Source organism: Gymnoscopelus microlampas (genome assembly GCF_963454915.1).
Source record: "Gymnoscopelus microlampas genome assembly, chromosome: 7".
In the NCBI taxonomy this organism is placed as follows: domain Eukaryota; kingdom Metazoa; phylum Chordata; class Actinopteri; order Myctophiformes; family Myctophidae; genus Gymnoscopelus; species Gymnoscopelus microlampas.
Window position 1 is genome coordinate 47,403,882 of NC_139944.1, and position 21,566 is coordinate 47,425,447.

The 21,566-nt window shown below is 43.1% G+C and overlaps 1 protein-coding gene across 1 annotated transcript in view; it reads left to right on the forward strand.

The window, feature by feature from the left end:
- Window positions 1-20,565: 20,565 nt before the first annotated feature.
- Window positions 20,566-21,566, forward strand: part of srgap3 (SLIT-ROBO Rho GTPase activating protein 3) — a gene marked incomplete at its 3' end in the record, with an annotated part of 174,912 nt that continues 173,911 nt past the window's right edge. Inside the window, exon 1 of the mRNA XM_084061860.1 lies at window positions 20,566-20,671. Coding sequence (XP_083917986.1) covers window positions 20,608-20,671 — 64 coding nt within the window. The 5' untranslated portion in view covers window positions 20,566-20,607. The remainder of the gene's footprint in view (window positions 20,672-21,566) is intronic.

Consider the following 21,566-nt stretch of genomic DNA (forward strand, 5'->3'; position numbering starts at 1 on the left):
GCCTAAACTTAAAGGGTATTTCACTCAAAGTATCTTAAGGGTTTAACTTAAGTGGAATTTAGTGATTTCATCACTGAGGTCAAGAGGTGACTACAAGTTACATTTGCCACTGTTTCTGAGCTCATTGTATTGTCTATGTCTGTTGTATGTGTGTTTTTGGTACCGTTTCAATTCATTTCTATTTTCTTAAATACAAGCCGGCCCTTCTTTATTATATCATACATACCTGTCTGGTCTCATTATTTACTCTTAAATGGTCCAGTAGCCGAACCTTACCAATTACTAGCCCAGGATTAATGCCTTATATGGTAGTGGTCCATAATACACAAAGGTGTTACATTGACATATGTTTTGTCCTCTTCCATGTTCTCTTCCACTCCCACAGGACAACGTAGATGAATCTCAGATGAGCTCATCTTTATTCCTGAGTCCTTTGATGACGGCCGTCTGTAAGGCAGCAGTGAATGGTGAAGACTCCACCCGCCCAGGAGGGGAAAGAGAGACTATTACACCAGAATCACTGTGTTGACTGCATCATTTGAAACACTGTCAGACTCAAAGCAGCTCACCAGGCATATTCTCCTCCAACCCCCCCCCCACCCCCATCTTTTGGTTTCCCCTTGCAGATGAGAACAAAGTCGTCGCCCAAATCATCGAGAGAAGATTGGCCGTTTTATCCAAATACCTTGGATTAGACACTGACCGACAGCTGCAAACACTTTATGCACTTTATGCACTTTATGCACTTTATGCACTTCAGACTCTGTTCGTCACCTGGAAACACCCTGAACGTGAGTGCCCAGCCACAGTGTGACATGTTCAGCCGCCCCCCCTGCAATGTGATTGCAGGGGAAGATGCATTTCCGGCAGTCAGGGTTTTGTGTCAAATAGTCGTGCAAAGTAATTCTGAGCTCTTGTTTTAATCTCCCTGGGACAACGGAGGAGAATTGACTTTCAAATAATTAAGTAATATCACACAAGACGGAGTGTTATATTGTATCATCATGGCTGTGTGGTTATTTATGTGAATGTATATTTTCCAGCGGAGCGTGAGTCGGCGATGGGAGACTCGGCGGAGCTCCCGGCGCGTTGGGCGGCTCCTCCGGAGCATCAGACTCGGGTCCCAGCCTGCTGCCCGAGGCATCGTCGTCCTCATCAACGGACCCGTGGGTGAGGGCTCGAACCCAGCCCGCCCCCGGGGGTCGCCTCGGGGAAGCCGCCGTTCTTCCTCCCCCCAAGAGAGCGCGAACCCCGCGATGGAGGTCGTCGTCGGGGATCGCCGTCGATGGAGGTCGCCGTCACGCAATCGCCGTCGTCTCTCCCGCGAGAGGGAGAAGGGACCGTCACCGAAGGGCCTCGTCCACCGATCATCGCTTCTCTCGCCGTCCTGGGGCGCATCGCCAGAGGTCTCCTTCTGCAGAGGTGGCGCGCCGTCAGTCCCCGTCCGGGGCGAGGCCTCGCCATCCAGTTCCTGCTTCCCCCCCCCCCCCTGCTCCTTCTCCTGTGGGAGGGAGCCCGCCGGGGCGTGAGACCGAGAAGCAGCGGCGGACCCGGCTGGGTCTCTGCATCTACTGTGGCGTCGGCGGCCATTATATTAATAACTGCCCTGTGAGGCCCCCCGCGTCCTAAATAGAAGTACGTTTTCGGTTCTGTTGTTTTTGTGCTACTGTGTTCTTAGTTTGTTTGTGCCGCTGTGGTTCTGTTGCTCACCATTTTGCTATTTTGTTTTTCCCCTCTGTCTCTCTTTCTACGCTGTCCTTGTCTGTAGCTCCTCCTTCGCCCCGGATGAGCGGCGACGAGCGGCGGGCGCCCTGACAAGACGTCCGGACCTGTACGGGCGCCGCCAGATTCCAGGTGCGGCGTCCGGTCCTTCTGTATTGGTTGCCGGTCTCGGCAGGTCCGCTCGTGACCAGTGTTGGGCAGTAACGAATTAAAAATAATATATTACTGCAATATTATTAGTTTTCCCAGTAACGAGTAAAGTAAGGTATTATTCTGCCAAAACAGTAATATAATACCATATTACTCGGTCAAAAAAGGCCTCGTTACTGATGACGAGCGTCATTTTTATCGCTCATTCATTCATTTAATATGTACTCTGGCCGTCTCTCGTAGAGGCAAGTTCTCGTCTGAAAATAGAGCAGATCTACAAGCTATCAACCTACGTCAACAGAGATGCTTCTTAGCTCGCAGATCAGTTCTTTTTTAGCACGCAGCCTGCGCACAGTTATGACGTAGCGCATGACCCGTATGCGAGCGCCGACTTGTGTATTTCTCCGCCTTTTTTTAACTTCAAAAAGCATTTTAATCCCATCGCCGGCCATTTTCTTTTTTTTTTCTTTTTGTAATGTATCAGAGTGCAATACACCTCCCAACCATTAGTGTCGCATGGTTGAAAGTATCTGAGAATATTTGGAGAAAATGGCCGGCGATCGGATTAAAATGCTTTTTATAGGGGTCTGGGTTGTTGTCTTCCTTGTTGACTTCACCAGTCTCACAGAACTTAGTCCTAAGTTTGGAAATGGTACCAGGGCTAACATCAAATAATGCTGTCACTCTGCATAACGGAACACCAGCTTCACTTGCCCTGTTGCACGGGCCTTATCCTGACTAAAGTGGCATCTTTCCATGGGGGCAGTGTTGCTGCTTGGAGCATACACAAACTTAGTCTGGGAGGCATTGCCTCGGAGTTTGGACAGCGGGGGCGCGGCCACTGCGTTGTGATTAAAATCAACAGCCAATGAAGAATAGGGGGCGGGATCCACATGCAGTGGGTGTTGCATCTAAATAGGATCGACGGGAAGCAATTTCCCCTTGAGACATTTCGACTGCCATTGTTGTGTACTGCTGTTTGCCTCTCGTCGGACTTTTTAGATGAGTTGCAACCGGTAAGAGGCGTGTCCGCTCAGATTCAGAGCGTGACGTACATCCCGCCCACAAATACAGGGGGTTTGGCCCAGAAGTTCCTCGCAGAGCCGGCGAAAACTTCTGGGAACTCAGATTAACACAAACTCAACAAAGTTGCAGAACCCATGTTCAGGTGCCAGTCACTCACCTGTGAGGCAGTCACACACCTGTGACTGGCACACACCTGAAGCCCATTGAATGTCATGACATTGAATGTCAGCAGAAAAGTCTTTTTGCTCGTGCTACCCACACGTTTGCCTGTGTTGCTCATTCCATGAATGCCCGATGCTTACAAGCTGTACCTCGTTGTAAAGGTGACTAATCACCGATAAGAATGATATATAACACTTTACTGATTGGTATTAGTAAAGGGGAGATATAATGGCCCAAATGCAAGTTTCCTTACATTTTGTGAGCAGTTTAGTTTATATATGAATTGTCTCCAGATTTAGGAAAATATACTTTTATTAGACCAAGTAGTATAGACAAACTTTCATACATAACCAAAAAGACAAAAAAAGTTATACTGTGGCGGCCAGATTTAAGGGGTGGCGGCCCGTCACTGCTTAATGCATATAGGGGAAACACTGCGTTTACTACGTGCCAGTTTTAATCACAGTAAGTGGATCTCACCTTCACTTTCCAATGATGACGTGAGGCGTTTGTAAATGAACACACCTTCACTTTCCAATGATGACGTGATACGAATGCCCCCGGCTGTCCCTCTTAACTCACTGAGTGCCATTAACGTGTTTCATGTGTTTTTAGCGCTATGGCTCAACGTGCCATTAACGTGTTTGACGTGTTTTTGAAAAATTAGCATAAACATGAATTTTTTTTTTTTTGAAAAACATGTTCAGAACCCAAGATATCATCATCTGAAGGTGTGCAGCTCCATCCACTCCTTGTTTAACTTAGAACTGAAAAAGGCTGTATCTCGCTTCCTAAGCACTTTTTGTTTTCTGTGAAAAAAACTCTGGCACTGGGACAACATCATTTTTAAATATTTTTTGTTTATTCGTTTCTGTTCTTTTACATACTCATAGGTAGTAAAATTGAGTGCCAGAATTGCCAAACGTTTTAAAAAAATAAAAAATTCTGGCACTCAATGAGTTAATCATGGCCCCAGTTCAGATAATAAAACCCACAAAATAGAACCAGGGTCCTATTCCATTATTCCTAGCTGCGGTATTCAGGCGACTGTGGCCTGCTTTGAACACTCTATTTTTTTCAAAGTAAACGCTCCGGTGATGTCTTGTTTGTAAGTGAACACATCATTAAGAATATAGAATGTGTTCTTGTTCTGCAGAGACAAACACAAGAGTTGATTAGGATTCTTAAAATTGTAAAACATTTATCATGGTCTGTTTTATACTTATCTTGTAGTATTTTATTCCTTATTCAATTACAAAACACATTACTGTTTTTGCTACATTCCATTTGACAAAAGACATTTAAAACAGTTGATTAACTGCAAACACTCAATAAGCAAACCTTTGTGTTATAAATATTAATAATATAAACCAGGGGTCCTCAACCTTAGAGGTCAATTCACTGGTGGTCCACGTGGACATATATTGATATAGAATATTAATGACCATTGTGTAGTTGTAGAACAGCTGTAGAACAGCTACACAGTGCGATATCACACTGTTTCTCTCACTGTTTTGGTACCTGCCCTACTTCAAAGAAAAATACATTCATCCATTAAGACCGGGAACGCATCTGTGTTTTCCTTTGGCTATTCAAAAATAGCAGATATACAAGCTCATAGTGCGGCACCGAGTGCCACGCTACAAGCTTGTAGATCAGCTATTTTTTGAAAAATTGTGGAATATTTGTGCAAATCTTTGATTAGATATCAATATTTTAAAGCGAAAAAAATGTACGCCGATCTGTGCTTCTGGGGGGTCCCTGGAACAACATATTTTGAGATGGGGGGGTCCGCGGCCAAATACATATCATTTTGGGGGTCCTTGACATTGGAGCACCAGTGATATAGCAACATACTGTTACCCCCACCGGGGACCCCCATCTTGAAATGTTTTGTTCCAGGGAGTTGGGGGTCCGCGACCAAATACAAATCATTTTGGGGGTCCTTGACATTGAATGGGTTAAAATGCCAGAGTCCACATTATTACTACTTTAGTACTAATATGCAAAGAGCTACAAGAACATTTTTCAACCCAGGTCAAGATACACTAATCAGAACGTATTTGCTCAAAATTGGGAACCTTTCTTTGACTTGAATGTGGTGAAGATTTTAAACATACAAGAAACAATAAATCCAAAATGAAACTACCAGACGAGGCTTACAATTATATCCCCAACTCTGCCCATATTATGGGCAGAATGTCTAAAATGTGAGAATTGGTTCAAACCACAACAACCACCCACCTGGGTTCCAGGTTTCAGTTCGAAGGCTTGGTGGAAAATGCGCTGAGTTGGCAACTGGGTCCCTATTATATCTACCAAGATCACGCCATCCTCTCCTGGCTTGCATGACACATGTTTAGGAGTGATGTCTCGCTCGCGGTAATCCTGGCCCATTACCTTGGCCCGGATACCCTGGAACAGAAGGAGGACAAAAAAATCGAATCATGTGGATTACAATTTTTGGGATATGAAATCCTAATCCATTTATTCAAAAGGGCCCAAAGGAAACCCATTGTCCGTGGATAGGCTCCTGAACTGTGCCATCCAGGGCCTCGGTGATGGTGCTGTGTCCGGCCCCCCGGACACAGCACAGCTTTTTGGGATATGAAATCCTAATCCCTTTATTCTAAATCTGCGTCATTTTTAGATTTCTTTGGCTATTCAAAAATAGCAGATATACGAGCGGTGCCGCGCTACGAGCTTGTACTGTAGATCTGCTATTTTAAATTTTTTTATCGTGAAAATTTGTGCAAATATTTGAATATATACATTTTAAAAGCGAACTGTTGTAACAACATTTTTTTGCTTCTGGGGGGTCCCTGGAACAAAATATTTTACAATTGTTTTAAAAATATATATATATTCAAAGATTTGCACAAATATTCACGATTTTTCAAAAATAGCAGATCTACAAGCTCATAAGCGTGGCACTCACTATGAGCTTGTAGATCTGCTATTTTTGAAAAGCCAAATAAATCTAAAAATGACACAGATGCGTTCCCGGTCTTAAAGGGTTACAGAGAGTGCAAAAGATAAGGCTCAAACAAATGTTATCAACTTTGGAAACGTAGGAAAAAAAAGGTAGAAGCCTCCGGCGTCTGTATCTCGGGCGCCACTTTGGAGCTGAACTACTGTTTCAGCTGCAGTAGGTAGCGCACGCGCCACTGGCTCACTTTGTACACGACGTACTCGCTGTTGTAGAAGTAGCTGCTGCTGTACTGGGGATTCGGCACCGGCTGTCCTTGAGTGTGCTCTGATTTCAGAGCACACTCTTTCAACGTATTGTCACGTGTCACGTGAGGCTTGACCAATGTTAGCTTGGCCGAGGGGGGGGGGGGACGGAAAGTGAAAACATAGTCTCCTGGCGGAGACAACAATCTGACAACCAGCAGGGGCAGGCAGTGACGCATTGTATCCGAATAAAGCAACCTATTTTCGGCATGGCCCTTTCAGAAGTCCCCCTGTGTCACTTGTCCGGTGGTCTGGGAAACAAACTGCTGATGAGGAGAGGAAACAGTGTTCCTCTCCTCTTCTCTCCTCTATATCATTGGTTCTCAAAGTGGGGTCCGGGGACCCCCAGGGGTCCTTGAGGGAGTTCCAGGGGGTCCCCAGCTAAATGATAGATTAGGCACCAAATGGACCCTTATGGGTCTGTAACTCTGAGAGTGTGCGGGTCCATTTGGTTCCATTTGTACACTCTCAGACCCGTTAGGGTCCATTTGGTTCCATTTGTACTCTCTCAGACCCGTTAGGGTCCATTTGGTTCCATTTGTACACTCTCAAAGTTAAATTGACATAGATTGTACAATATAAATTGCGGTCCAAGTGATAGAAATGCCATTAAATGGGGGTCTGTAGCCCTAATGCATGTCAAACTGGGGGTCCTTGAAATTAAAATGGTTTAGAATCACTGCTAGAGCCATAAAAAAAATCTTCTCTTATGGCGGTCCCTGGCATATCTTTTGTAATGGGGGTCCGCGGGCTAATAAGTGTCAATTTGGGGGTCCTTGACATGAAAAAGTTTGATAACCACTTCTATATCGCCTCTCCTCTCTCCTCCCCCCCCTTGCACTTTGGCTAATTAATATTGACTGGTGTAAGATATGTTGAAACGGTTAAGAAATGTTCAAAAAGTTTACTTTATTGTTTCAGTTTTTGAGAGGCTGCAGCCAGTGTGTGCAGTTCAGATTGATGTTGTTCCTGTAAGGATAATTATTGTTCCAATTCCAAATATGGAATTTGTAGCAGCACAATACTTAAAAAGATAGACTGTTGACTGTTTTCTATTGTTCCATTAAATTGGATTCAGCTCTAAAGGGCAAAAACTGTACACGCCGGTAGTCGCTGTCCGGGCCTCTCCTCTGCCGCCTTGCCCCCCCCCCCCCCCCCGGCTCTTCGCCTGCCGTCCGGGTCCCCCCTGCTGCTGTCGGCCGTCCTGGCCTCGACCCGTGCTTCTCTGACCCGGCCTGCCTACGCCCTCTGCGCCGGCGAGCGCAGAGCCCTGGCAGTGCCTGGCCCTCTTCTTTTTTCTGCAGTACGGTTCTGAAAACATTTATTTTGGTTGAAAACATTGTAAGGGGAAAAAAAAACACGCTATTTTGGGATGAAGGGGTATGTCCTTGTATGATGTTTGAAGTTACAGGTCATCACATGCAAGTTTTAAAAGCTAAATGAGTTGCTGAACATAGAAGTGCTTGTATTACTTCAAACCTACAGAGCATCCCCTCTTTTATTTGCAATTGCCATTGAACCGTTATCTGTTGCTTTGAGAACCTCACAACTTTTTCAGGGTATAATGCGCGGAGGTGTGGAATACAGGGTATCTGTATGCCGATGACTTATTGCTGTACTTATCTTATCCTGTTTCGGCTGTCCCCCATGTACTCTCCATTCTTAAGGATTTTGGTAGCTTTTCTGGATACAAATTGAACTGCCAAAAAAGTGAATTTTACCCAATTAATGATTTGGCTAAAAATATAACTCAGGCAGAGCTGCCATTTCATATTTCAAATTTGGGCTTTAAATATCTGGGTATACAGGTCACCAGCTTATTTTCCTCATTGTTTTCTGCTAATTTCAACCCTTTAATGGATCAGGTGAAATTAGATCTCCAGAGATGGGATAGCTTGCCTCTATCTTTAGTGGGCAGAATTCAATCTGTTAAAATGACCATACTCAAGCTATATCTTTAGTGGGCAGAATTCAATCTGTTAAAATGACCATACTCCTGAAATTCTCTTACCTCTTTCAAAGTATTCCGTTATTTTTGCCTAAATCTTTCTTCAAGTCCTTAAATCAAACAATTTCATCATTTATATGGGGAGGAAAACAACCTAGGATTAAGAACTCTGTTTTGCAAAGAGACCGTGATAATGGGGGTTTAGCTCTGCCTAACTTCACATATTATTATTGGGCAGCTAATGTACAGAATATGGCCTATTGGCTCCACTCTCCTTTGACTGATTGGTGTGTGCTGGAGTCTAGATCTTGCCACTCAACCTCGCTCCCAGTACTAATCCACTCCAAATTACCCCTGTCACCATCTAAATTTACCAGAAACCCAGTGGTTATTGCCACACTTAAGATTTGGTCACAATTACGCTCCCACTTTAAATTCAGAGAAAGTTCTATAAAATGCCCTATAATTTGTAATCACTTATTCGCCCCTTCTATCCTAGATGCTGCCTTCATGCATTGGAAGGACAAAGGCCTTGTCAGATTCTCAGATCTTTATGAGAATAACGTATTCTGTAGTTTTGACAGGCTTAGTGTCAAATTTAATTTGCCCAGAAACAATCTTTTCCGCTATTTTCAAATTAGAGACTTTGTTAAAAATCATTATCCCTCCTTCCCAGCGAGACCTGGAGACCAGCCATGGGACAATCTTCTGATATTGGACCCTAGGCAGAGAGGCCATATTTCAATGACATACCATTCTCTAGCCTGTCTAAATATGCTTCCTCTGGTCAGGAATAGAGAGAGGTGGGAGACCGAATTGGGTGAAACCTTCTCTGATGTGTGGTGGGATGGAGCTATTGATCGGATCAATTCATCAACATCCTGTGCTAGACTAGGCCTTATTCAATTCAAAATTTTTCATAGACTCCATTACTGCAAATCCAAACTTGCCACGATATACCCTGGAGTTGATGATAAATGTGACCGTTGTGCCCTGTCACCGGCCAACCACACTCATATGTTTTGGTCTTGCCCCAAACTGGTACACTTCTGGACCAAAGTCTTTGAAATTTTGTCTGCTGTCCTCTCAATCCGTCTAGAACCTTCACCCTTGGCAGCAATTTTTGGAGTACCACCAGACGTATACTTTAGACTTCTAACCACAAAGAAATCAAATGTACTGGCGTTCACCACACTGTTAGCAAGGCGCAGGATTTTGTTGAGTTGGAAATCCCCAACCCCCCCCCCCCCCCCCCCCCCCCCGTGGCTATGTGGCTTAAGGATGTGATGAGCTTTCTGAAATTAGAAAAGATTAAGTTCACAACCAGAGGGTCTACAGACAAATTTTATAAAATCTGGTAACCATTCATTACTTATTTTGAGAGTCTGACAGTGCTTCCAACAGGCTAAATTCTTCTTTTCCTCTCTGTTCTCTATTTACTTTCATTATTTGACCAAAGACCTCTATATGTCTGTGATATTATATATGACTGATAGATAGCATTCTGAGTTGCTTATAAGGGCGCGTGGCACGTTGGCATCTGAGCAATCCATCTTGTGTGTATTTAATTTTATTTAATTAAAAAAAAAAATGTGTCTTTCTGTCTGTCTTTTGATGTGAACATTTCTTTCTAAATTATATCTATTATTTATTTTCTGTTACATTTTCATTATCTGTGTCGAATCTAAATCATGTTTTTTTTTTTTTGTGTCCGGTACTTTTCTTTGTTCCAATGCATTTGATAACAGAATTTTTTGGGAGGGATGGGAAAAGGGAGAAAATGGAAAAAATGCAAATTGTTTACCTGATTTCATGTAAAAACTGTGAAAATGATAAAAATATTTGTAAAAAAAAAACCTACAGAGCAGATTAAATGCTTGTAAATACATTTTAAAGACAAAAAAGGTATTTCAAAAAATAAATCTCCATTATTATTTCAAGGACATGATGGCTGATCACCTGAAATATTTCATGTAGTTTTTACACATGGGTTTAGGGATTCCCTCACGGAGAATTCATGTATATCAAATATATTTGGTTTAAAGTTTTCCTTTTCGGGCAGATGGGGTCCGCACATTAAAAGTGGAATGAAGATCTGCTACAGTTCATCATTGTTAAAATGGGGGGGGTAATGATGCCGAGTGTTTCTGTTCCTTGGCAACAAAAATACAAACCAAACTTTTTAACAATCATCTGTTTCTATACCCTCCTGACCGCATGTCTCCTCACTTCGCCCCTCCAGGCCATAGGGTTCCAAGGTGTGCATCTCAAAGTGTGTATCTCTGTATCCATTCTTTTGGGGTCTTTGTTCTATGTTCCATGCTGAACTTTGTTAAAAGAGCGTGTACTTTTACTGCTTGGGCATCTTTTTATTCTGTCAGGAAGCGAAGCAGTTGTGTTTTTTTATAAATAAAAATGTGATTTATTGTTCTCCATTTAGTCTCTTTTGATCCTTGTTCTTTAATGTGCAACTGTTAATTAAGTTGGTTGATGTCAGACCATCCACATTTTGACTAAATGTTTTGGAAGTTTCCTTAAGGAATATTTCACTTTCAAAGACTTTTGCACCCGATTTTCACGTCTACTCTTTTGTCTGCACCCCAGGCGGTTTTTAAGTTGCTTGATTCAGTATTAGATATTTGATATTTATTTGTATCGTACACACCCTCTTTTATTTATAATCCCATTGTAACTTCAAACTTTTAACCATGTTAGATGCATTGAAAGCACACTTCCTTGGTACTGGTGGTGACTGATACAAAATGCCTCAAATTATGCATGCAACTTGCGATTTCCGCACATTCCCACTAGGCCGAGGAAGAAATGCCACCCTTTTCACATTGGCCTGTTATAGCGCCACCAGCAGGTCTAATTTAGTAAAACACATTTTCAGAACAAAATGCCTCAAATCATGAATGCAATGTCTGATTGCCGTGAAAGGCCTAAGAATAAATGGCACCCTTTTCACATTGGCCTATTATAGCGCCACCAGGAGTCCAGAATAACGTACCTGACCTGGCGGAGACCATTGCTCCGAGGAGCACTTTTTCTATTTTATTTTACTATAAGCAGCCTATAGCCTAGATATTCTCCCATGAGGTGTCTTCCACTTTCTGTATCTATAAGCGTCTTAATCTTTTGCCTTGTGGATGTATTACTGCATGTACAGTATAAACTCATGTGAGTCTCAATGTTAAGGGTTTATACTTTCTGTTTCTTTTTGTGAGCTATGCATATAGGCCATTGGTTCTCAAAGTGGGGAACCAAATGGACCCGTTAGGGTCCATTTGGTTCCATTTGCACACTCTCAGAGTTAAATTGACATAGATTTTACAATATTAATTGCTGTCCAAGTGATAGAAATGCCATTAAATGGGGGTCTGTAGCCCTAATGCATGTCAAACTGGGGGGTCCTTGAAATGAAAATGGTTGAGAATCACTGCTAGAGAGCCGTAAAAACCTTCTCTTATTGGGGTCCCTGGCTTATCTTTTGAAATGGGGGTCCGCGGGGTAATAAGTGTCAATTAGGGGGTCCTTGACATGAAAAAGTTTGAGAAGCACTGATATAGGCTACTTAACCTGGCATCGCCAGACTGATCACGTGGGATCACTCATACCGTACGTTTTCTCCACCATAGATAAACTATGCGTGATCTAATGTATACTACTCCTTTAATAATGTCCACTTCTCTCTTGCAATATAGGCTCCACATTCATCATCTGCTTTATGACTTGTTATTCCGCACATGAAACACACAGCGGCGCTGTTGCATTGATCTTCATCTGTGCTTTTAAGTCCACTTAAAGGGGTATTTCACTTTAAAACACTTCTGGGGTCATTTTAACATGGCCTCACCTGGGCTTGTTGTAAATCTGCTATTTTTTTGAAAATCTCAATAATGTTGCATTTTTTTAACACAAATATTCTATTATGGGGGTCCGCAACCTAATACATATCATTTTGGGGGGCCTTGACATGACAAAGTTTGAGGACCACTGCATTAGATCAGATTAATTGAAAACACACGTCCCAAGTTGACTCAGATATTGTCTTTTATTTACCGGCCAAAGAGGAAATCTACCCGCTAGTGTAACACGCTTGTGAATCTGCATGAAACCACACCTTATAAAGAAGACACATGATAGGAACGTAAATGTACACATTTATAAAGCAAAGACCAAAGTACCTTATTCCGTCCCGTACAACAATACGCTCCTTAGTGAGCGGAAGTGTATCCGTGTAACACGCTTGTGAATCTGCATGAAACCACACCTTATAAGCGTTCCGGCTTGATCCAGACAATTAGGCCTTCCGGTACAACAAATACATGGTAAACCCAAGTTCATGACAAATAAATGATATTACAATAGAGAAATGAAAAATATAACAAATGACCACCTAGTATGGCAGTTACACTGTAGGATAGTTAACTAGGATGCTATGCAGAGTCAGACCCAATACATACATTTGTTTTTATTCCAATTCATTTTAATCGACGTCTCCCGTGATATATGCCTCTCTCCCTCTCCCTCCCTCTCTCTCTCTCTCTCTCTCTCTCTCTCTCTCTCTCTCTCTCTCTCTCTCTCTCGTCAAGTACGCAGAAGCAGTGAGTGTTGCCATGTCCGCTTATTAAACCAGTAAGCGACTTTGGGATTGTTTATCTGTTGCTTGAAAGTGTTGTTGCTTATTTGGTCTTGTTTCCTAATGTTGTTTGAACCAGTTGTTCTCAAACATTTTCATGGCAAGGACCCCCAACTTAATATTTGCTCGCAGACCTCCCCCTTCTGAAAATATGCTGTGCCATATAGACCCCCATACATAGCCGATCGCCGATAGCCGATCTACAACGTGAGTTTGTAGTCTATTTTTCAAACATCCAATGTATGTGTATATAGGTTTAAAGTGTGTGCTCATAGTCGCTTTTGTTGGGCTTGTTTTCACAAACCTGGTTGCTTATTTCTCGCAAAATCTGGCAACGCTGTCGGGTACACGCATCACACACCGACTCTCTCTCTCTCTCTCTCTCTCTCTCTCTCTCTCTCTGTGCAATTCCTCTAAAATAAACAGCCCCCCCTCGAGCACGCTCACTCACTGTTCAGATCCAGCGACTCTATGCTCTCATTGGTTGAAACAACTCACTGCTCGCAGTGCTGATCGGAGCCCCTTTCACATTGCATGATTTGCAGTCTGCGACAGAGCTGAATATCTAACCTGTTAGATATTTGAAACGGTCGGGAAGCCATCGCAGAGCGCGATGATTAGGTCCTCTTGCAGAGCCTTTCACACACAGCGAGCATTATCTCGCCGATCAAAGGCCGATCTGCGTCAGATCGGGAGGTTTTGTCGGCGAGCGCCAAAAAATTGTCCCTGAAAGCATAATCGGACCAAATATCCTGCAGTGTGTACCTGCCCTTAGTCGACTAAACTCTTATGATATTTAGTCGAATAAAATTAGACTAAAACCTTTCAGATTTCATAAAACTAAAACATTTCAGATGACTAAAATACGACTAAAAAACTAAATGAAATTGTATTCAAAAGACTATGACTAAACTAAATCAAAATTTGCTGTCAAAATGAACACTGTCTTCATCATCTCCAATCATCCCAATGCAGCTTGCTTGTTCCACATGAGTGCCAACAGAAATCAGTTGATCCTGTCTACGGCCTAATTAAATGAAACATGATTGTGTTACAAACAGAATTTCAAGTAGGTATGACAAATCCAGTTATTGTAGCTAAAAACTTGAACTCCCTTTACTGACAATACTCATTTTACCTGTTTGGTCAGGGCAACCTGGCAACATGTCCCTGTTTGAAATTACTTATGTCTCCAAGTACTTCAAATATTGTGAAAGAATAGTAACACGGTCCAGATTGCACGTAACCTTTACAATTTCAAAGGGATTAGGGGTTTGATTGATTGATTGAATATTGTATTAGGCAAAGAAATTTAAACAGCACAATCACATTTATAATACTTTGTCTAAAAGGTCCGTCCAAAAAAGTCCTTGCGGTCTTGTTTCCATTGGGGTCCTTGGTATTCAATTCATAGACATATATACTGTAGTAGCAACCAAACAGTTCAGAATCAACACATTAATACAGAAAATAATAACACTATATGTACAAACAAAAACAAAATATGCAGAGAAAAAACAAAAAACTTATGTGCAAAAAAAGGGGGGGGGGGTCATCTGTCTAAGGGGAAAATGGTACTACCTTCTCTTTTGGCCTCCTGAAACGTGATTTTTTTAAGGCTATTTTAAACTATAACATATCTGGGAAATGGTATATTCTTTGCAATGAGCACCTGGGTTAATATTTGATTTGCTGGAAACTTAAAGGGGTTATAAAGTTCAAGGTGGATATCATACACTATTTAATAATATACGAATATAACTTTTCTGTAAAAGCAACATGAAGAACTTGTACGGAAGTGTAGTTATGGATATGGGACTGAACTTTCACATAGATTTGTATGATTTGCACTTTTCAATTTAGGCATCAAGTCATTTCCAAGCTAGATCAATGACTTCAGGTTCTTACACTTCAGATTCTAATATTTTGTGCCCATTTGAAATAATGTATCATATTTAGAAGAATATGAGTGACATTATGTTTCATTTGATTTTGCACCATAAAAAACATCTCACTTGTGCATTAATATAAGAGATCAATAACTCAAATGATCCTTTTTCTTTAAACCACACACTTTTTCTTTCGCAGGAAAAGTATACATTTCTGTACCCTGGCATCTGTACCGGGCATTCATTCTGTCGAGTGTTCTATACTATACAGTACACTGTAAATCCTCGAGTGTTCCTTTAACTCTGAGAGTGTACAAATGGACCCTTTCGGGTCCATTTGTACACTCTCAGAGTTAAAGGAACACTCGAGATTTCGAAGTGTAACGACTCCCACTCTCATTCTTTCACGAATCGTAAAGAGAAACTCACAATGGAATCTTTGTGCCTTTAAAAAAACAGTGAAGTCATAGTTTCCCAGGGTTCCTGCTGGACGGAGAAGCCGGAGGATACGATGTGTGGGGGGGGGGGGGGGGGGGGGGTGGACACTTCAATGAGGTAAACAAAAGAGCAGAATCCATCCTGCTGTCACTCTGTTCCCTCTGGTGGGCGCCCTGCACCCGATTCTAAGGCGTCTGTCACAGCTGGTGAGTGTCACCAGTAAATCATGGGTCCCATCTGTCATCGTCGTCGCTCCGAGTTCCATTCCTGAAGATGAGACGCAGACAGGCAGCTTTACTAAAGCAGTGGTTCTCAACCTTTTCAGCCAGCGACCCCCCAAAATCATCACATTTGAACTGGGGACCCCACAAAATCATCATATTTGAACTGGGGACCCCACAAAATAATCATATTTGAACTGGGGACCCCCCACCCCGACAAGCACTTGGAATTGTAGGAGCATAACATTTAGTTTAACTCGGTTCCACAGATAAGAATTGTGAAAATAGCCGATCTACAACGAGCTTGTAGATCGGCTATTTGCTAGTTGAGAACTGTACTGTATTAAAGGCCCATTTGGGTCCTATAACTATCAATTATTCAGCTGGGGGCTCCTGCCCTGAAACGCCCTCAAGGACCCCTCGGGGTCCTCGGACCAGTGCACTAGGTGATTGCTGTAGTGGAGGATGTTGCAGTAAGATTCTCTCTCTTTCTCTCCCTCTCTCTCTCTCTCTCTCTCTCTCTCTCTCACACGCACACGTACACCTCAGGCATGTGTTCATCAGTCAGAGACATTCTGCAGACCGCATAGAGGACCCGGGCCGGGAAGAACCCATCTAATCTTCCCAGAGAAAGTATCAAGGCCAGGTTAGGTTAGGTGTGTCCTTAGGTTTGCATGAATAACTATTCAAGGGATTTAGAAGATCTCTCTGTGTAATCTGAATCTGAAGACTCGCCTCTTCAGACTCTCCCTTGGGCCGTAGCACTTGCCCTATAGCCCCTGCAGGCCTATGCGGAGCCTACTGTGGCATCTGTTATGTGGACAGATGCCAGGTCAGTTGTAGACCTGGCATCCTATAGTGTGTAGCTTCAATGTACAGATTATAGATGCTTTGATATTATACTGTTAGACTGATGATAGGTTCTTGGTTTACCTATTATCCACTATTTCTATGCGTTTGATGTATTACCTTGTGTTTTCCTTGCTTAAACTGTAGATCGCTCTGGATTAATGCTCTGCTCTGCTCTGCTAAATGCCTGAATTTAGCAGAGCAAAAAATAGCCGATACAGCTCATTTTTCAAAAATAGCCGATCTACAAGCTCACAACGCCTCGCGCTGCGAGGCGTTGTGAGCTTGTAGATCGGCTATTTTTGGCAAAGAGGTGTAGAGGGAAAAAAGAGCAGACCAAGTAAAAAAAAAAAAAAAGTTGAATCTGAAACACAATTGTATACAGTATAGAGGGGGGTCCCTGCTTCATCTCTCTCTCGGCTAGGGGGTCCTTGGCCTGAAAACGTTGAAGACCCCCTGGTCAAGAGCGTGTTCAGTATTGACCTGAGAATGGGTGTAATGTCAAAACAACACAACACTGCGTGCATTCATTCAAAAAACAAAACTTGAACAACCAGTGGTTGTCAGTGATCAGGAAACACTTTGTACCATGGGGTTTAAACCTGTGATCATTTCACAAACGCATTAAGAATGTATGCACAAAAAAACCTCACACGTCCCAGCACTTAGCTGTATCTAGTGTGTGTTCTGCAACAACACACTTGTCCACATAATTTGCCAAAGGCCACAGAGCAGAGGCAGACATTGTCCGTCATACAGTTCCTCACTTATAGGGAGGGAACTGTGACTACTTATTATTCGGCACGTCGCTTTGGTAAAGGTAATGAACAACAACTGAAGGTGTGAGTGAGGTTCCTATGGCAATGGACAGAAAAGAGTGGAAAACGGCATACACGCACGCACGCACACACACACGCACGCACGCACGCACGCACGCACACGCACACGCACACGCACACGCACACACACACACACTCTTTGTCACGTCATGCTATAGTTTAGGGTATAGTTATCTGGTTTTATTCGTGGCCTATATGTACCAAAGATGGTCAACAGAGGGGGGTAGTGTTTTGTAGAACATGCAGTCACTCTGCAGCGTAAATGAGCTGTATGAAGCTTGGTGCCAAATGAAGGGCATGTGTGCAACTCTGTCATCATGCATGCTCCAAAATGGAAAGGCAACGCTACATACATGCAGCAACTTAACTCAACTGACACTCAAGTTAATGGTATAGCCCATTGGTTCTCAAAGTGGGGTCCGGGGACCCCCAGGGGTCCTTGAGGGAGTTCCAGGGGGTCCCCGGCTAAATGATAGATTAGGCACCAAATGGACCCTTATGGGTCTGTAACTCTGAGAGTGTACAAATGGAACCAAATGGACCCTAACGGGTCCATTTGGTTCCATTTGTACACTCTCAGAGTTAAATTGACATAGATTTTACAATATAAATTGCGGTCCAAGTGATAGAAATGCCATTAAATGGGGGTCTGTAGCCCTAATGCATGTCAAACTGGGGGTCCTTGAAATTAAAATGGTTGAGAATCACTGCTAGAGCTGTAAAAAATCTTCTCTTATGGGGGTCCCTGGCATATCTTTTGAAATGGGGGTCCGCGGGCTAATAAGTGTCAATTTGGGGGTCCTTGACATGAAAAAGTTTGAGAACCACTGGTATAGCCTACTGAATACTGTGACACAGTATACATTCATAAATTGGCAATTTACTCCTTGGCACAAATACAATAAATAAAGCATAACTTAGTCAGTTTATATTGCATGCTGTCATTTCCTTCCAAAATAAACAACACACTACAATATTGATATTTGCAAAGGAAGAGATGTGAATGCTTCCTTATTTGAGGAAAATTCTAATCGGACACATTTGAATCGGCCCATATACCCGTTTTGCAAATACAGCAATTGTAAGTAGCTTACAGTAGGTCTATATACAACCTAACCTAAATATAAAAAGCGTGAAGAAAAATGTTCTTACATTTAATGTAGGCTACATAAGTTATTCCTGGTGTACTGCACCATGGAACTGGGTTTGATTAATAAACTTCAGAGAAGTTTGCTGCACAGTTGTGTTTCTTCCTAAAAGCAAAACATGGCTTGTCAGTGAGATAAATTATAACTGAGTACAGACCAAAACACTTTATTGTGCATTTGGCAAACCAATTAATCAAGAACCAATTAAACAATTAGCCTACTTAATGAAGGCAGATTTACACTTTTAAATAAGTAACCTTATAATTTAGCCTATAGTCTTAAAGTAAAGCATGGCTCATGCTGTTTTCTTTCTGTGAATAGCCACGATTAGCCAGCCATAGATCATATAAAAGAGCTCCATCTACATTTTTATAATATAAAACAAAGGGGCTCTCATGTGAGAGACACCTCGTAAATGATCAAATTTAAGTTGTGTGTTACTGTGTTGGGGTGTGTGTGTGTGTGTGTGTGTGTGTGTGTGTGTGTGTGTGTGTGTGTGTGTGTGTGTGTGTGTGTGTGTGTGTGCGCGCATGTGTGCGTGCGTGTGTGCATGTGTGCATGCGTGCGTGTGTGCGTGCGTGCGTGCGTGTGTGTGTGTGTGCGCGTGTGTGTGTGTGTGTGTGTGTGTGTGTGTTGGGCGGGGATTTGGGGGTGGTGGTGGGGGGCCCCCATCCAACGGGGACTGACAAAGGGAGGAGACTGTGAGAAAACAGCCGATCTACAAGCGCACGATGCGTCGCATCGCGAGGCATCGCGAGCTTGTAGATCGCTTGTTTTTGGCGCGCCACACCGTCGCGCGACGAAGTGTCCAGTCCTTCCTTCACGTGATGTTCCTTTCAATCAGTGTTGCCATGTCAGCTTATTATAAGCCACTTTGGGCTTGTTTATGTTTTTCTTTAACGTTATTTGTAAATATTGGCAGTTGCGTTTTTTTGGGCTTGTTTCTAAAGTGCAGCTGCTTATTTGGGCTTTGTTTCCTAAATGTTGTTTAAACCATGTGGCTCTCAAACATTCTCATGTCAAGGACCCCCAAATTAATATGTATTTGTCCACAGACCCCACATCTGAAAACATTTTATGCCAGGGACCCCATACAAGATTTGTATTGTTAAGATGTTACAAAAAATATTCCACATTTCTCACATTTTCTTAAAGATACCCCCCCCCCAGCAGATCTACAAGCTCACAACACGTCACAACATGTCCCCAGTAGTGCCCAGTTGACCAGGTGCCCAGTCTGCCCACATGTCCCTAGTAGTGCCCAGTTGACCAGGTGCCCACATGTCCCTAGTAGTGCCCAGTTGACCAGGTGCCCACATGTCCCTAGTAGTGCCCAGTTGACCAGGTGCCCACATGTCCCTAGTAGTGCCCAGTTGACCAGGTGCCCACATGTCCCTAGTAGTGCCCAGTTGACCAGGTGCCCACATGTCCCTAGTAGTGCCCAGTTGACCAGGTGCCCACATGTCCCTAGTAGTGCCCACGTGTCCCTAGTGCCCACATGTCCCTAGTGCCCAGATGGTTTTGGTGCCCAGTTATATCCCTAGTGGCCAGATGGTTTTGTTGCCCAGCCCACCTGACCGTTACAGTTATCCTTAGTGGCCAGATGGTTTTGGTGCCCAGCCCACCTGACCGTTACCGGTCTGGTTGCTTGATTCTCTCACACAATCTGGCAACGCTGGGTTTCAATTCCTGTTTCCCTGCAGCGCTATCTTTCAGTGTTCAGTTCAGTCTGAATGCATGGTCCGTCCATAGCAAGCAGACAGAGAGAGAGAGCCGCCCTCGTTACATTTGGACGCACAGGGTGAAAGCCAAGGAGAAAAGACCAAACTGGAATAATGGCTGCAGACAGTCTTCTTTAAACCGTCGCCGACGTTGCTCGTAATGTTCTAGGTGTTTTGAGCTCGTTTCGGGTCTGTCTTCTTGTCTTCTTTTCCTGCAGAAGAAGCTTTTTGAGTTTGGATATCGAACCTACGACCCTCCTCCTCTATCGTAAAGAGTAGAGTAGTAGTCTGCAAGAAAAAGAGCAGAAAACAATGCAGGTGGAAGGACTCTACTACTGCTGTTGTTTCTGTGAATGGTTTTATTGAATAAAACTGTCGAAGAGAAGGAATACTATAACAGGCCTATCTATACTGCTGTCTGTCTGTCTGTCTGTCTGTCTGTCTGTCTGTCTGTCTGTCTGTCTGTCTGCCTGCCTGCCAGAGGATTTGTTTCATGATCAGACATTTAAAGAAAAGAGAGGAAAAAAAGGGTAAAACGTTGCAACTAGAAGGATCATCATCATCATCATCATCACCACCCCTCTCTCAAAGCAGAGAGACTCCTCAGGGTCTGGAACAATGTCATCTACAAAATGCAAGAAGGATAAAGAGATCATTGCTGAATATGAGACTCAAGTCAAAGGTGGGGTTTATGAATATATATATCAGTTGTGTGTGTGTGTGTGTGTGTGTGTGTGTGTGTGTGTGTGTGTGTGTGTGTGTGTGTGTGTGTGTGATCTCTGGGCATTGTCCCTGCTGCTGCTGCTGCTGCTGCTGAGAATGACCATGGGTCAATGGGTCTGCCTTATTATTATCATCAATCATGATTACACATACTACACAATATTAATCTGTTTACACCAGTGGTTCTCAAACCTTTTCATGTCAAGGACCCCCAAATTGACACTTATTACCCCGCGGACCCCCATTTCAAAAGATAAGCCAGGGACCCCCATAAGAGACGGTTTTTACGGCTCTCTAGCAGTGATTCTCAACCATTTTAATTTCAAGGACCCCCAGTTTGACATGCATTAGGCTACGGACCCCCATTTAATGGCATTTCTATCTCTGGGACCCCGATTTATATAATAAAATCAATGGTAATTCAACTCTGAGAGTGAGTTTCAGACCCATAAGGGTCCATTTGGTTCCTATCCATCATTTAGCTGGGGACCCCCTGGAACCCCCTCAAGTACCCCTGAGGGTCCCCGGACCCCACTTTGAGAACCAATGGTTTACACATAGTAGGATATGAGACTCAAGTCAAAGGTGGGGTTTATGAATATATATATCAGTTGTGTTGTGTGATATCTCTGGGCATTGCCTGCTGCTGCTGAGAATGACCATGATGGGTCAATGGCTCTGCCTTATTATCATAAATCATTATTACACATATACTACGCAATATTAATGTTTTTGGTATACATAGTTTCAGTAGGATTGTAAAGAGATCATTGCTGAATGTGAGAAGTCAAAGGTGGGGTGTGAATGGATAATATCAGTTGTGTCTTGTGTTGTGTGTGTGTGATCTCTGGGCA